The 17,342-nt window shown below is 37.9% G+C and overlaps 2 protein-coding genes across 3 annotated transcripts; one reads left to right on the plus strand and one right to left on the minus strand.

Moving 5' to 3' along the window:
- Positions 1 to 1,940: 1,940 nt before the first annotated feature.
- Positions 1,941 to 2,894, minus strand: LOC122200596 (olfactory receptor 5AP2). The gene has a single exon (XM_042906303.1). The coding sequence runs from the start codon at positions 2,892 to 2,894 to the stop codon at positions 1,941 to 1,943; it is 954 nt and encodes a 317-aa protein (XP_042762237.1).
- A 5,394-nt stretch (positions 2,895 to 8,288) lies between these two features.
- Positions 8,289 to 16,559, plus strand: LOC122200725 (olfactory receptor 1019). Of its 2 annotated transcripts, XM_042906454.1 has the most exons (2): positions 8,289 to 8,316; positions 15,637 to 16,559. In XM_042906454.1, exons 1-2 carry the CDS (start codon positions 8,289 to 8,291, stop codon positions 16,557 to 16,559), a joined length of 951 nt encoding a protein of 316 aa, XP_042762388.1. The 2 variants fall into 2 exon arrangements, with proteins under 2 accessions (XP_042762388.1, XP_042762389.1); XM_042906455.1 differs by lacking the exon at positions 8,289 to 8,316 and having other exon boundaries at positions 15,627 to 16,559.
- The last annotated feature ends 783 nt before the right edge of the window (positions 16,560 to 17,342 follow it).

The following is a 17,342-nucleotide window of genomic DNA, read 5'->3' on the forward strand; positions in this document are numbered from 1 at the left end:
CTTTAATTTTTTACCTGCTATATCTCTAGTACGTGTTACATGCTAGTTTTTCCATTAATAACTTTTTGACTGTTTTATTGAAGTATACATGTGCCCAGACGCAACAAATTATATACATTAAATGTGGGCAGAGTTTTGTATGAATAATTTTAATGGATTATGGCTCAAGATATAAAGCGTGTGTATTTCCTTATTCTAATCACAAACTATGGACAAGTAGCAGGAAACACAATTTATACCTTAATGTGGAAAAGGATATTTTAAGCTCAAAGATACATAGGTGTGAAGCTAAGATATAGACCCTCCTAGTAGTACAAAAGTTGTAATCTCCTGAAATACCAAGTAAACATAAGACAGAAGAACAACAATGTTTAGAGACAGTAATGTGAAGCTCTTATGTGTCCTTGACAAGACTGGGTTCAATGGAGAGGCAGTACAGAAACACAACTGGAAAATGCAGTGGGATTCGAGAAAGTAGAGACGAGGGGTACAGGTAGTTATTTTGAAAACATTCATTGTAAAGAGAGCAGAGAAATAAGTTGGTGACTGGATAAGACTTTCAGCCAAAGAAATTATTAACAAGGGTGATACTAGAAGATGCTTATAAACAAATGAGAACATTCCAGTAGAGTGTTTTGAAGTAGAGTTTACGGAAAGCTCCAAATGTGTGCCAGAACTGGGTTTAGGGACAAGCAAGGGATACAATATCCATTTGACAAGTGGGAATAAGAGTATATGTAAAAAGATTAGAGACGGCAAGATGGGGATGATCTTGTCTAAATGTTTTTGTTTTGAAGAAAGAAGTATGACACAAGATGGGCAGCAGAGCATGGCATGCTGAGAGGTGTTCTCTAATTGTACTAAGCAGCTTCAAGGGAGGACAGAACAAAGAAACAAGTTAGTTTCACTAAGTTGGGATTTAGTCAGATGTGCAGAATGGAGAGAAAGTAGAGCATGGAATTGAGGGTGATTGAGGATGAGTCGTTATTTGATGGACCATGGAATTTCAGCTGGGCACTGAGAGTAGCGATGAATATTGATCAAGGGCAACTCGTCTCAGGTTGGTGAATAAGAAGCAACAGAAGGACAGATATTATAGCATATGAGCCAGAATAAAAGGCAACAGGAAGGAGGATACCAAGCATGATACAGTTTTGAATATCTTTGAAAGAAACGTTGATTAACACTTGAAAGTGGAAGTTATAGGGGGATGGAACTATTCAGAGTGGACATGGTGAATTAACACATTCTTTGTGGTCTCTAACCAATTTGGAGGGTGGGGAGTGAGGTGATCTTACTTGGAGCATGAGAAGTACTGGTGTGCTCCCTCAAGGTCTCGAAGGGATAGTGAGATGGAGAGAAATAGGGAGTAGACATTTACCTGATTCCGAATCATCGGCCTCCTTTGACATGCCATCTCATGGAAGAAGGCAGTTCCCCCACTGTTCCTACATTGACAGTGCCCTGCCCCACTACCATGAACAAAAGATGGGTAATTTACTTTCAATACACATTTATTGAAAACTATACGAAACTCTGGGAGAAGTGAAGATTAAAAGTTAAAGTACATTGAATCATTACCCTCAAAATATTCCAGTTGATTTACAAAATCAGGAAAATACTACTCTGTTATTGCAGTTGTACCCATATTATAGATATCAGATCAAGAAAAGCTAAATATTGACATTGGATCGTAAGCCCAAGTCAGCCAAATCTAAGTATTTTGATACTTTACCAAGCACCAACCTCCCCCCACTGTGTTTATTCATCATATAGGCCCATGAATGCACATTTAAAAAACCAGAAGATTTAGAAGTATACCCCCATTTTAAACAATCAACTTTAATATACACAAACACACAGAGCTTAAGCAACCAGACAATAAAATTAATGTGAAAACGTATTTTCTTCTGCATAACAGGATGATATATAACATGGCTTTACAGTATGTGTTTCTGTAAGTTCTTCTTTAGGGCCCCTTTCACATCCTTATTTTTCAAACTGTAGATGAGGGGGTTTAACATAGGAATCACTACTGTATAAAAGACAGAGACAATCTTGTCCTGTTCCATTGAATAGCTAGATGTAGGGCGCAAGTACATGAAGAGAATTGTCCCAAAAAATATGGTGACAGCCATGAGGTGGGAGGCACAGGTGGAGAAGGCTTTGTGCCTGCCCTCTAAAGAGGGAATCCTCAAGATGGCAATGAGGATACACAGGTAAGAAATGAGAACAACCATAACACAAGTGATGACATTAAAACTGGAGAAAACCATGATCACAATGCCATTGATGCGAGTGTCAGAGCAAGACAGCTTGAGCAGGGGTGGGGTGTCACAGTAGAAATGGTTGATCCTATTAGAGCCACAAAAGGACAATCTGAAAGTCATTCCTGTGTGTATGGCTGCATTCCCAAAGCCTGCTAGGAAAGACGTAGCTACTAGCAAGAAACATATTCTCCCAGACATGAGAACTGAGTACAGCAGAGGGTTCCAAATGGCTGCATAGCGATCATATGCCATCATAGCCAACAGAAAGCATTCAGTCCCCAAAAAGGAGCCAAAGAAGTAGAACTGGGCAGCGCATCCATTAAAAGATATGGCTTTGTTCTCAGCCACAAGGTTCACCAGCATCTTAGGAGTGACAGAAGAAGAGTAAGAGGCATCAACAAAAGAGAGGCTGCTGAGAAAGAGGTACATTGGAGTGTGGAGACAAGGATCCATCTTAATTAACACCATCATCCCTAAATTACCCACCATGGTTGCCATATAGATTAACAGAAACAATCCAAAGAGGACACTCTGTAGATCTGAATTGTCTGAGAGTCCTAAGAGGATAAATTCTGTCACTTCTGTTTGATTTCGTCCTTGGACCTCTTTCATATATCTTCTCATTTCAGCTACAAGAAGATGAAGCATGGTATTTGGTCAGATATAAACATGAAAGAGCCATAAACATCTTTTTATTGACATGTATATACAGAAATTCCAAAAATGTGTTGGGCTTGATGTCAAGTCAAAAGACATCAAAAGACTCTGCTAAGTTCTAGGTGTACTGCCTACTAACTAATGACCTTGAGATGAGTGACTTAATATATACGTTAACCTAGCTCACATCTAGCATTAACTGTTTATTGGATAATTATATGAACTTAACCTTAAGATGTATCTCTCTTCATTATTTATGACAAATAAATTAATTGATATATTAACACATAGTCTCTGGACACAACTTCTGGAGAAAGATGGCAAAATGAACTCAGACCACTTCCTACTTCTCAGTATTAATGGAATGAATTAAAAACAGTGAAAGCTAGTAAAATTAGTTAAAAGTACCAAATAAAAAGAAAAGAGTTGAATCTCCTGGGGATGGGAGGAACTTTAAAAATTGATAGCTAAGGGAGAAAAAAGAGGAAATCCCCATGCAACTAGCATGTTTGCAAACCTACTGGAATTTTCCAGTATCAGTCTCTACAGAGGGGAAAAAAAAGTATTTTCTAAGTACTGAGAACTTTGAATAATTCCCTCCAATATTTAGAGAATCAGATTGTAAGAATTAATAGACATCCCAGATGAAAGTAATAGAGCAAGCCACAGCAGTGAGACCCTCTACCTCACATTCAGATTCCCAGGATCACACCAGAACCGGAAAGCAGGAGAAGCAGCAACAAATGGAATGTTCCAGCTACAGTGTTGTATTGAGGGAATCATACACTGCCAAATAATTTAACTGGAAATAAAATTTGCTCCTGAAAAAGTGTAAAAAAAGCCAAATACAGGGCAAAAGAAATAAAGAAGGTAAGAAGGAAGGAAAAAGGAAGGGAAGGAGGGAAGGAAGGAAGAAAAAAAGGAAGGGAGGAAGGAGGGGAGAAAAAAGGAGGAAAGAGAAAGAAAGAAAGAAAGAAAGAAAGAAAGAAAGAAAGAAAGAGAGGGAAGGAGGGAAGGAGGGGAGAAAGAAAGGAGGAAAGAGAAGAAAGAAGAAAGAAAGAAAGAAAGAAAGAAAGAAAGAAAGAAAGAAAGAAGAAGGAAAGGAAGGAAGGAAAGAAGGAAGGGAGGAAGGAAGGGAGAAAGAAAGGAGGAAAGAGAAAGAAAGAAAGAAAGAAAGAAAGAAAGAAAGAAAGAAAGAGAGGGAAGGAGATGGGAAGGAAGGAAGAAAGAAAGAAAGGGAGAAAGGGAAAAGAGAAGGAAAAAGAAAACCCAGCCTGGAGATTCCAAGTAAAAGTTTAGGTAACAAACAGCTCCAGTGGAATTCTTCCCCACTCCCAGTCCAATCCCCTACCCCTTCCATGACCTCAGAGTATTAATAGATAAAACTGTGCTGGGTTGGCTGTAAAATCATAGTTCAAAGTGTTAAATCATTTCTCACTCACAGCAGGAAGTTATTTGATACTGTCTAAAATTAAAACATGGGACGAAAGTAACCCAGTATCTCTGCTAACACTGGAGATAATGGATCTCTTGAGCACAGCTGGGGAGAAGAGAGCACAGGAGCTGGTCCCATTCTCACAGACAGTGCGATACTCAGAAGTGCCTATCCATGCTCTGCTCCAGCTAGTTTCCATTGGAATAGGAATAGGGGTTCAATGATAAACCTGGCATTGTCTGTCAGACAGTATTGTAATGGTTTCTAACTGTGATTGTACCCATTATCTTATCCTTGCATCACTACAAATCAGTGGAGATAAGCAGATATTACCCTAAGAGTGTTAATAAGATTATCTTTTGTTGGATGAGGTAATGAACTCAGCTAACTGGTGGTGAATTTGGAGCTTAGAATGACCCTGGGTTGATGCCAAATTACTTGCTGTTTCTCAACACTGCGTTGCCCCCTCCCTATTTCATGGTACAGATGTCTAGCCCTGGTCCTCTTCCTTGAAATAATCTTACTATTTAAACTTCAAAGAATAGCATCTCCAGAAGGAATTAAAAAGGAGGAATGGGGGGCGCCTGGGCGGCTCAGTCGGTTGAGCGTCCGACTTTGGCTCAGGTCGTGATCTCAAGGTCCGTGAGTTCGGGCCGCATCAGGCTCTGTGCTGACAGCTCAGAGCCTGGAGCCTGTTTCAGATTCTGTGTCTTCCTCTCTCTCTGACCCTCCCCCGTTCATGCTCTGTCTCTCTCTGTCTCAAAAATAAATAATCGTTAAAAAAAATTTTTTTTAAAAAAGGAGGAATGGATCTTTTTCTCTTATCGCAATCAAAAAATTTCCCTGAGAGGATTATTATATCAGAAACAGTGAAAAATAAATAAATAAAATGTTATAGACATTGTGTGTGCATGCACATGGCAGAGACACAAAGAAAGGTAATGACAAGCAAAGTACTAAAATACTAAAATGTGTTGAGCATTCCCTATGCTTTACAGGCACTGTGTTAAGTATTTTTCCTGAAATATTTTATTTAAATCCTATGAGTAAGGCAGTATTATAATCTTCAGTTTACATGAGAAATGGGAGGTGCAAACGATCTGTGACTCTCCCAGAGTCACAGATTTAAACCAATGGAGTCTAATTTATACCCAGCTAATGTGACTCTCATTCTCCTAACATTTGAGATCATTGAGAATGACCTCCTCAATAACAGATGTGTGCACTAATACACAGAGTAATTGATATTGTAATTATCAGAGCTTCAGTAATATGCTAGAATATGTTTAGTTACATATAGAAAAAAAGTCTGTGTATCTCCTGAAGAGAAAATATAATTGCCAAAAATATAGTTGCTAAAAATTGTCTTTCTTAGAATTTACATTCATTAATTTGCTTTATTGATTAGCAAAAATACCATTTGAACAGAGAATTTATTTAACATACCTTCTTAGCTTCTCAGTGCTCCTGGAGATTTGGGTATATGGTTAATTGGAGAAATGTACAAAGTTGTGGATTTTTCTTCAGGTCAGTAAGTTAAGCAGGCAGAACCCTTGTATCTTTTCCTGACCTTTGTGGACTGCTTGACTTCTGTTTGGTCCTTTTACTTGTTTCTAATGATTAAATTCTCTAAAAACAAAACAAAACAAAAACAAAAACAGAAACAAAAAATTAACATACATCAAACCTTCTCAGAGAAGACATTCATCAATGCTCCCAGGTTAAGCAGTAGGCACAGTTAGAATAGACTTTCGGCATCATTCATTACAGAGATAAGAAAAAAACCCTTTATAACCTTCCCTGTCAAAAGAGAGTTACTTTGCATTCTTTCCTACTTTCTCTTAGCAATAAGTACTGCAATTTGTTATATCAAGGTAAAATACATTTTAAAATATAAAATATATTGCTGCACTGAAACTGTAATATTGTTTGCAATTATTTCCAATTGTAGAGTCTCTGGATAAGACTGGAGTAAGCATTCTGAATTATTTTCAATAGGATATATTTCTTGTTCTTCAGTCTCTGGGGACTGCATCCCTTGTGTCGTGTCATCTCATGTTAATCTACTTGTTTTTCCCTCTGAAGCTAAGGAAATCATATGTTCTCTTCACAGTTCTTTCCTTTGCCCTAGGGATACCTAAGCCTAGTGGAGAATGAATTTCCAGTTCTGCATTTCTAACCCCCACTAAACATTCTTCTTCTGTCTCCCCCTACAGCTGGTGGTCTGATTCCCTTAGGAGCATTGAAAGAATCCACAAAATAGTAGGTTAGCTCTACCTCTGTCTTCTGGAAGGATTTTGTGTACTTACAAGAATTTATGCTACCTGGATCATGGTGAGGGGCTGATTGGAGGAAACACACAGAGGTAACTATGGAGCAGGAAATCTCAAAAAGCTTCAGAATAAGAACAGAATTCATTTCTAATCCTCATTTGACTGTCATTCAAGGAGGTACCAGATGATGCTCTATCTCTCTTCCACCATGATGGGGACCATCAGAAATTAGGCTGCAAAGTGATCTCCATGGAGCACTCAGATTATTCTAACACTGGATACCAGAATGTGAAGTTGGTGCCATAAAAGATAACCCATTGATAAGGTTGCAATGAACTTTTTATGAAGAACCATGGGACTCTAAAGCCTAGTAAGCAGGCAACAAACATTTATTGATCAACTAACAGAGACCATACTAACCTGTAAAGATGTGACCTCCCCTTTAAAGGAGCTTACATATTAATATGGATTATGAACCAGCTGGTCATCTCCTGGGTCGTAATCAGAAGACAGTAGAGCCAAGCAATAATAGCAACTAATATTAACTGAGTGTGTATTATTTGCCAAGGGTCCTGCTAAACACGTGCATTTTTTTTTTTTATTTCTATTAAGCACCTCCATCACAGATAAGTAAACTGGGGCCTTGAGAAGTGACTTGTCCAAATAGTTAATACACACCAGAACTGGGACTCAAACATGTTTTTTTATTACTCCAGAATGAGCATTGCTAACCATTTTGTGTCATTGCAGCCCAAAAGTAGCAAAGAGTTGGTGAAAAATATCCTTCTGTGATAAATGTAAATAACATATAAACTACAATAATGATGACTGACTTATTTGATGTCCTCTGGACAAGATCGACTAATCGGGAATAATGCATACAATACTTCTGATGGCTAATTTGACGAGCCAACTTGACGGAGCTAAGGGATGCCCAAAGCTGATAAAACATTATTTCTGGATGTGTCTGTGGGGGGGTCTTGTGAAGAGATTAGCATGGGAATCAGTAGAGTGAGTAAGGAAGATCACTCTCGCCATTGTGGGTGGGCATCATCTGATCCTTTGAGGGCCTGAACAGAACAAAAAGGCAGAGGAAGAGGGAGTTTGTTCTCTCTGCTTGAGCTGAGACATCCATCTTCTCCTGTTGGAACATCAGCACTCCTGAATCTCAGGCTTTCAAGCTCAGACCAGAACCTTCAGCTTACCCCACACCCCCATACCATTTTCAAGCCTTGGGCCTCAGACTGAATTACGCCACTGGCTTTCCTAGTTCTTCAGCTTGCAGACAACAGATCGTGGGACTTCTCAGCCTTCATATCCACATGAGCCTATTCCTACACTAAATCTCCTTTTATCTAGATTTACATATCCATCTCCTATTGGGTCTGCTTCTCTGGGGAACTCTGACCAGCACAGTAGTCTTGGCGGTGTTGTTTGCCAAGAGAAAGAATGCATCAGTTATTAGGGGAAAAGTGGAAAGCTAGATGTCTAATGTAGTAAATTATATCACCCCTTAATTGAGAATTATTATTTAATATCAGATGCTTGGAATCAAGAAGGTCTCAATGGAGGTGGTGTTTTTCCTCTGGGGACATTATGGGAATTTATGGTTGTCACATGAAGGGGATAGAATCTAGTAGGTAAGGGGCAAAAATGCTAAAAGCCTGCAAAGTGCAAAACAGTCCCTAACAACAAAGAATTCTCCATGTCCCAGGGTATTCAAGTTTATTTCAGGTATAAGATACTCAATACATAAATAAATACATGGTGAAAAAAAATGCTAAATTATTTATTGTAAATTGCAAATTCTCTTCTTTTTATTTCTCCTCTTTAAATTATGAGTGTAGGTAAATTATTCATGAATGTCATTTCAGAAACATAGAGGGGGCAACATAAGCTACTTGCTATAAAAATATGTCATTGGGGTCTGAGAAAAAATATATATCCATTGTTCCAGGGGATACCTACATACTACTCACAAGCCACCAAAAGTTTCATCTAAATAGATCTTATATCATCTGGCAAAACCAAGAAGAATTCTCTTGTTAAGCTTTGGAGGCTCATTTCATTTTAACTAAATCTTTATTAGGACAGTGTTAGATGTAGCCACATTCTACCACACCATACACAAAAACTACTACTTCTACTCCTACTATCATATTATCAATTAAAAAAAAAACCAGAGAGAGATAAAATTTAGTAAATTAGTAAAAGGTAAAATTAACCTAATAAGCTCATATAAACAAACCAACCTCCAGTTAGAAAGTTTATATGTAAGATAAGATACTCATTTTTTGATTGCTGAACCAAAGATCTAAGCGTAAACCAAGTATGAAATCTTCATAGCAGGGTAATGGAAAGGTGCAGAGGTAGACTTGAACAAGTTATGAAGACATACACGCTATTTGATAATAAGACTTAATGGAATAAATGTGGCAATTCTCCCTAAGTTAATTTATTAATGTAATGTAGTCTCAAAAATATCCTCAGATTTTTCCCTAAGTAAGTTGACTATAAAGTTTATGTAGAAAAATTTTTAAAAATTCTGTTATAGTCATGACCACCCTGGAAAAAAAAAACAAAAGAAAACAAGTGGAGGTGGGACTAGATTTGCTGTTGTAAAATATATAAGGGAGTGTATAATTTAAAAAGGAATTATTGAAGAATGAATTGTATAGAAAGGTGAAGAAACAAGGGAATAGAACAGAAAAACACAAATATAGACTCTACGAAATGAAAATTCAATTCACAAAATTGGGAAAAGATAATTTTTAAAATAAATGTTGGGGCACCTGGGTGGCTCTGTCAGTTGAGTGACAGGGTTCTGATTCCAGCTTAGGTCATGATCTCACAACTGTGAGATCTAACCCCACATCAGCCTCCACGCTGATCATGGGGTCTGCTTGGGATTCTCTCTATGTCTCTCTCTCTCTCCCTCTGGCCCTCTTCCCTGCTTGTGCTCTTTCACTTTCAAAATAAATAAATAAACATTTCAAAAATAAAATAAAATAAAACAAAATGAAATGAAGCAAAAGAAAAGAAAAGAAAGGAAAAGAAAAGAAAAGAAAAGAAAAGAAAAGAAAAGAAAAGAAGTGTTATTGAGACAACTGGATATGCCCAAGGATATTGATTGCTGCATTTTTTTTCTTCTAATAGTAAAAGATCAGAACCAATGCAAATGTCCTTCAACAGGATACTTTAAATAAGCAATGTTACATCCATATAATGGGTTATTATGCAGTTGGAGAAATGAGAGAATATTTATTTCAAATCAAGGTTTGACTTATCAATAAATCTTATAAAAAAGTGAACATGTCAATGTTATTAGGAATTCAATTTTAATCATAAAATGAGATTTAAGAATACAGGTACAAAGCTGGATAAAACAACAATAACAATAACAACAACAAAAACAAACCATACACACACACACACACACACACACACACACACACACACAAACAACATCCACTATCTCCTGACTATAAGAGCTCACTTCAGGTTTAAGGACATATATGGGCTGAAAGTCAAAAAATGGAAAAAGATATTACAAAGGTTTTTTTTAATTCTTTTAAAAATTTTATTCTTGAATCTCTTCTTTTAGGATGAAACTTTATCTCAAGTCAAATAGCATTTCCAAATAAAAAGCAGATTTTTTGAAAATATCAGGTAGGCAGTGAGAATCTTATAACTGTTCATTTTCTTTTTCTTTATATAAATGGGAAACTGAAACAATTTATGTGTGAACTCTCATATGTATCTTATGTACTTGTATGCCACCCTTATGCCAGACTGGCTTCATGTCCAGTTTAAAGATGGCCCATCCATATCACATGGAAGCTATCATCCTCTGTGAAAAGACTTTTAGGCATCAACAAACAGACCTAAGTTAGCATCAAAATCATACCCAGTAGGCAGCTTTGGGCTGGAAAAATAGTGCATGCATTTCTGCTTGAATCAGTCACCACACTGGAGCGGCAGAAAAGAAGTCCCTTGTGTTTCCTTCTTTTTATCATTACGATGGAGAAGGAGTGAAATTCCTTAGAGGTGACGTTCATCAGACCTTCCAGTCTCCTGTGACTGCAGAAATCATGCCAGCTCTTTTCCTCTGAGGATAGTATGTGACTCTGAAACCTGATAAAACCTCCTGCACACAGGAGCAAAGGTGGCTGAGCTAGGAGTTCAGGGACCGCTGCCAGCGTGAGTCACCACCTTTGGATTCTTTTCAGAATATTTGCTCATCGTACCCATCAAATGAAGAGGAGACATTATCCCCAACTGGTAGAAAACAAATCAGGGCACAGGTCAGTATGGGGACAGATGGCAAAAGACATGACCATTAGGGATGTGGCATGACCCTGCCCGTGTTCCTCTGAGCATGGCTTTACTTGGCATTGGGGCCATGCCATTTTAAATGTTCAAAAGTAGACATAAACTATGGGTTTGGCTTTTAGATACTTCACAATAAGTACGCACTCAGAAAATACTAGAGTAGAAAAGTCATGTAGAGTTTGGATTCTTCACCCTATTCCTTTCACAGATAAGGAAGCTGCATCTAATGCAACAATTCATCAAGTTTGAACACCTAATTAGTGGAAAAAACAGGATAACAACCAGGACCCCAGACTCTTATTCTAAAATTCTTTTAATTTGAACATGCAAAAGGAGATGATACATAGAAATCTAAAATATATTTGACCTGTATTAGCTTGTATAAGACAATACTTTTGCTGGTCTTTTTTGTTAATAGAGTTTAACTATGGAATATTCTTATTTATTCAATATTCCACCATTTCTTCAAGGGTCAGATCAGTTGAAGTTTAGCTACATGAGACTACGTGAGACTATATATATACCAGTCTCACGTAGGCTATATACATACATATATATATATATATATATATATGTATATATATAGACTGGTATATATATAGACTGGTATATATATGTATATATATATATAGACTGGTATATATATAGTCTCACGTAGTCTCATGAGAGTATACATATATATATATGTGTGTGTGTGTGTGTGTGTGTGTGTGTGTATATAATGGTTTTCTTTGATCTTTACTCTGATTTTGAATTTTATAGCCTCATCTGTCTCTGCTTGGTTTAGCACTTAATGGAAGTGCTGTGGAAAAATCACTCCTTCACTAGAAGTTAAAGCAGTCCATGGTACATCACCTGTATGGATAAGGATTGGAACTCTTTTTCTGGGGGTTGTGAGCACAAAACTATCTACTGAATTAAATCCTCTTACACAATTAACTTAATTAACACTGACATAATTGCCAAATGCATTAAGCGTGTAGCATATGACAGATACTGATCTTAGCACTAGATAGGTGATAGATAGGTAAGTAGGTAGATAGGTAGGTAGATGGATGATAGATGATAGATAGATAGATAGATGATATAGATAGATGATAGAGAGAGAGAGAGATAGATGATAGATGATGGATAGATAATAGAATATACATACACTCTAACTGATGTGTTTTTCTTGCAGAAAGTTAGCATTAATAAGATATTAATATAGCATTAATCTCATCAAAAAATGAAAAAGTGAGACTCTAAAAAAGATAAGTAATGTGCTAGAAATTAAAAAAAAAATGCAGGTAGCAAAGCCTGGACTTGTCTGTCCACTATAAGCAAGAACAGGCAGAGCACTTTATGATTGGTGAAACCCCTTCCCATACACTTCTCTTTTAACTGGAACCTTGACTCCGTAAGGGAGCAAAGAATGATTTTCTAATCCCATTCTTCAAGTGAGTGAAACGAATTGGTCTCCACATGCCCAGCTGAAGACCAGCCAGCCCTGCCCTACGTGCTGTGTTCTGAGCGGGCATCCCTCACCCCTGTAACTCCTGGTAACATCCTGCACTTTCAAGCTTGATTTGCGTCTGTTTCCTCTATAAAATTATGAGGTTAGACTGAATGAGTCATCCCAGTATCAATAATAGGAATATTTTCCCTTTTGCCAAAGTAAAAGACTACACTGAGAAATGGGAGCACTCAGAGACCTCTTATATTTTTTTCCTGATGGGTTATTTTCACCTTCCAGTGTGAAGCAGAGGGAAAAAATGAACATGGCAGTGTGTATGAAATTGGCAGTCCTAGACTCAATTGCCAGTTCTGCACCTAACTCACTGTGTGACTGCAGGTCCCTTCTGCCTGTTTTTGTTTCCTCATTAACAGAACCTGCAAAGTGACATACACATCCACAGGTAACGAGAATGAGTATAATTGAGGTAAGGACAAGTACTTTTTTTTTTAACAGCTTTATTGAGCGATAGCTGGCATACAATGAATTGAATATATTTAAAGCCGAAATTTTAATGTTTTAGTATATGTATATAAGCCATGAAACATCATCATAATCAACATAGTCAACTAATCTGTCACCCCAAAACGTTTCCTTATGCCCCTTGGTAATCCTTCCCTCCTGTCTCTCCCCACGCACACCTGTACCCAGGCAACCATTGATCGGCTGTCATTATCAATTAGCTGGCAGTCTCTAGACTTTTAGAAGTGGAATCATATAAGGTATATTCTTTTATCAAGTATGTTATCTCACCCTAGTTCTTTTGAGATCCATCCATCATGTTTAATGTATCAATAGTTTGTTTCTTTAATTGTTGAGTAGTATTCTGTTATGAACATACTAAAATGTGCTTATCCTTATTTCTTATTACTTATGGATGGGGCTTTGGGTTGCTCCCACGTGTTTTTTGGTTTTGTTTTGTTTTGTTTTGCAGGGGGAGGATGGCTGGATCATACAATAGATATGTGTATATTTAATTTTGTACTGCCATAGTGTTTTCCAAAGTGGTTGTACTATTTTTTGTTGTTGTTGTTCTATTTTACCTTCCTACTAACAGTAATGAAATTTCCAGTTCCTCTACTTTCTTGTTTACACTTCATATGGTTCATCTTCTTAAATTATAACCATTCTAATAGAGGTGTAGAAATATCTTATTGTGATTTTAATTTGTATATCCTTAATACAAGTGATTTGAGCATGTTCCATGCATTTATTTGCCCACCATGTATCTTGCTTGGTGAAGTGTCTATTCAAGTGTTTGGCCCATTACTTTTGGGTTGTTTGTTTTCTCATTAGTAAATTTTAAGTTTCCTTTTATATTATGGGAACAAGTTCGTTTTTAAGTTTATTTATTTATTTTGAGAGAAAGAGAGAGAGCACATGCATGAGTTGGGGGGGGGGTGCAGAGAGAGAGAGAGAGAGAGAAAGAGAGAGAGAGAATCTCAAGCAGGTTCCGGGCTGTCAACATAGAGTCCAACGTGGGGCTCCATCTCAGGAACCATAAGATGCTGACCTGAGCCAAAATCAAGATTTGGGTGCTTAACTGACTGAGGCACCCAGCTGCCTTCTTAGGAAAAAGAAATTCTTTGTGAAAATATATTTTTCAAACAATTTCTCCAAGATTTATCTTTTCATTTTGTTTCCTAATTGGCTTAATGTATGAAACAATGCACACATTCAACAACATATTAAGAATGAATCAAAAAGTAATTTATAAACTATACACTTTTAGGAAAATATATGGTATTGATTATTCATTATTAGACCCCTTCTTTATTGTGACTGATTATATTCTATGCAGAAACTGAAAGGTGGAGGCACTACTTCCGACCACCATAGGATTTAAGATAACCTGTTCTGAATTTCCATGTTCCAAAGAAAGACATTATACTATTCTGCTCTTGTCTTTCTTAAGCAGTAAACCAACTAAAGGAGATACACTCTGACTTCTCTCTCACATTTAGTAGAGAATCCTACTTATTTCTAAATTACCTCATGTTTTGGCTTGATTTGGTTTGGATTGGTATGGTTTTGCTCACTTCCTTCTCAGAATTCTTCAATGGGCCAGATATAAATCCAACTACATACATACACAAAAAGTTCATACATGCAGCTTTCTGACCACAGAGTTGGATAATGTTTTCTCCATTCCCCCTTAGTGAAGGATACTTGAATCTTAACTCTGAACTGAGCTATGCAACAACCCGTTCATTAGTCAATAGAATTGTCCAAAGACACAGCTGTGTTTTCATCCTGATTACTCCCATGCCAAATCTCTGGATGCTTCTAAATATTAGGGAGCCTAAAGGACTAATTCTGTGTCTGTGCATGGTATGCAAGACAGGAAAAATAAATGCAGGTGCAAAAATAAAGGGATGTAACTTCATTATATCACATTATATCACATGTTCACAATAAAGTGAAGTGAACCCCAGAGTCAGACAGACCCAGCTCTGCTGCTTACTGGCTGCTGACTTTGCTGAAGTTCCTTAATATATAGCCTTATTCTTTTCAGGTATAAGATAGAGAAGACAGAGGTACCTACTTCACAGAGCTGTTGTGAGAATGAAATTTTGTAATGTGTGGAAACACTCAACGTTCTGGCATATAGTTAACGCTCAGTAACTCCTGGCTTTTTAAAAAATATCCACTGCTTTTTTTAAATATTGCTAACCTTCTGCTCCAAGTATTTTACTCTGTGTGTGTGTGTGTGTGTGTGTGTGTGTGTGTGTCTGTCTGTCTGTGTGTATGTGTGTGTGATATGTTATACTTTGAGATCCCTCAGTTGTTCAGTTTCTTTTTGTGCCTATTTGTAATGAGTGTTAATGTTTATTCATTATCTGTGCCCGTATTTGCTTTGTTTTAGGAAGAAGGAAGGGACATTCAAGACTTTTCTTCTTTACTGATTAATAACGCAGATAACTGAACAGATTAGGTCAAACATTTGGTAGCATGTGATAAATGACCTCAGAACACCAAGGTCTTTGGAGAAGCAGAATTTTCCATCTTCTATTTTCACTGGGTACTTGGAGAGAGCACATATCCATCACGTTCATTAAAGTCATTTGGGTTACCCTATGGGTCATAGAACCTGATTACTGGGAAGATTTCTAAAAATCACTTCAAACAGTAAAGCAAATCCAGGAACACATAAAATATAAAAGATGGATAAAGAAAACCACTCAATGGTGACCGAGTTTATCTTTATGGGCATCACTCAAGACCCTCAACTGCAGACCATCTTTTTTGTGGTCTTCCTCTTGATCTACCTGGTCAATGTCGTGGGGAACATTGGTATGATTATCTTGATCATAACGGACACTCAGCTTCACACCCCCATGTACTTTTTCCTGTGTAACCTCTCTTTCGTTGACCTGGGATACTCTTCAGCCATTGCCCCCAGGATGCTGGCTGACTTCTTAACAAAGCACAAAGTTATCTCCTTCTCCAGCTGTGCCACCCAGTTTGCTTTCTTCGTAGGTTTTGTGGATGCCGAGTGCTATGTCCTGGCCGCCATGGCCTACGACTGTTTCATGGCCATCTGTCGACCCCTCCACTATAGCACTCTCATGTCCAAGAGAGTTTGTGTGGCTCTCATGCTGGGCTCTTACCTGGCTGGCTTGGTGAGTTTAGTAGCCCACACTTCCCTCACCTTCAGTTTGAGTTACTGTGGTTCCAATATTATCAACCACTTCTTCTGTGAAATCCCACCTCTCTTAGCCCTCTCTTGCTCAGACACTTACATCAGCGAGATCTTGCTCTTTAGTCTGTGTGGCTTCATTGAATTCAGCACCGTCCTCATCATCTTCATCTCTTATGCCTTCATCCTCGTAGCAATCATCAGAATGCACTCAGCTGAAGGCCGCCATAAGGCTTTCTCCACCTGTGGGTCTCACCTCACTGGCGTCACCCTTTTTTATGGCACGGTCATGTTTATGTACCTGAGGCCAACATCCAGCTACTCCCTGGACCAAGACAAGTGGGCCTCTGTGTTCTACACTATTATCATCCCCATGCTGAACCCCTTGATCTACAGTTTACGGAACAAGGACGTGAAAGCTGCTTTCAAAAAACTAACTGGAAGAAAACCTCAGTAGTGACAAAACATGGAAAGTTGTCATTACCACAGGTAAATGGCAGTAGTAAAAGGGTGGCGACGGTAGACAGAAAACGCAAATGCCATTCCAACAGACTCCACTCAAGCTATCATCCACTCGCTGCATCAGTCTTAAATTCTGTAGGGTTATCTGTAACCTTTAACGCTCTGATATGAAGGAAATATAAATTAATATTTTTTAAAAGCGTGCTGAGCAAGATGTCTTTGTTTTTTTATTTAAAATTGTCTCACATGTTGCTTGGAAAGGGAGACGAAACTTGAAAGGGGAAATAAAGAGCCAATTGCACCAAAGCGTATTTTTTTCAAGGTCATGAGGAATGACAGGTCCAAATGTTGCAAGCTTCTCTACTCTGAAGACAAGTCAGAGAAAATGTAGTTAAATATATAGGGAATGGGACTGGTATAAGGGATGACTCAACTCAGCCCGGGATCCATCCCTTCATATATTCAGCAAAAACTTGTAAGTGCTAAATGTATGCCAGACTCTGGAGGACACAAATATAAGACAGGCATCTGCCAATGAGGAGTGCATCATACATCCAGTTACTATATTATCTCTCTGAAACTGCCGCCACCAATAACCAAATCAAGAGCTATGCAAAGCCCGAGAATAAGAGCTGTAGACCTAGGCTCTGCTGCTAACAGGGTATGTGAGTTTTGACAAGACCCCTCTCTTTAGTGTCCTCAGTTTGAAGACAATTTCCCCCCTTGTATACTTTCACTAAAACCAGTCCCATGCTTCCAAGGCCAGTAACCCACCTAG

The sequence above is a fragment of the Panthera leo genome, chromosome D1, assembly GCF_018350215.1.
Source record: "Panthera leo isolate Ple1 chromosome D1, P.leo_Ple1_pat1.1, whole genome shotgun sequence".
Classification (NCBI taxonomy): Eukaryota; Metazoa; Chordata; class Mammalia; order Carnivora; family Felidae; genus Panthera; species Panthera leo.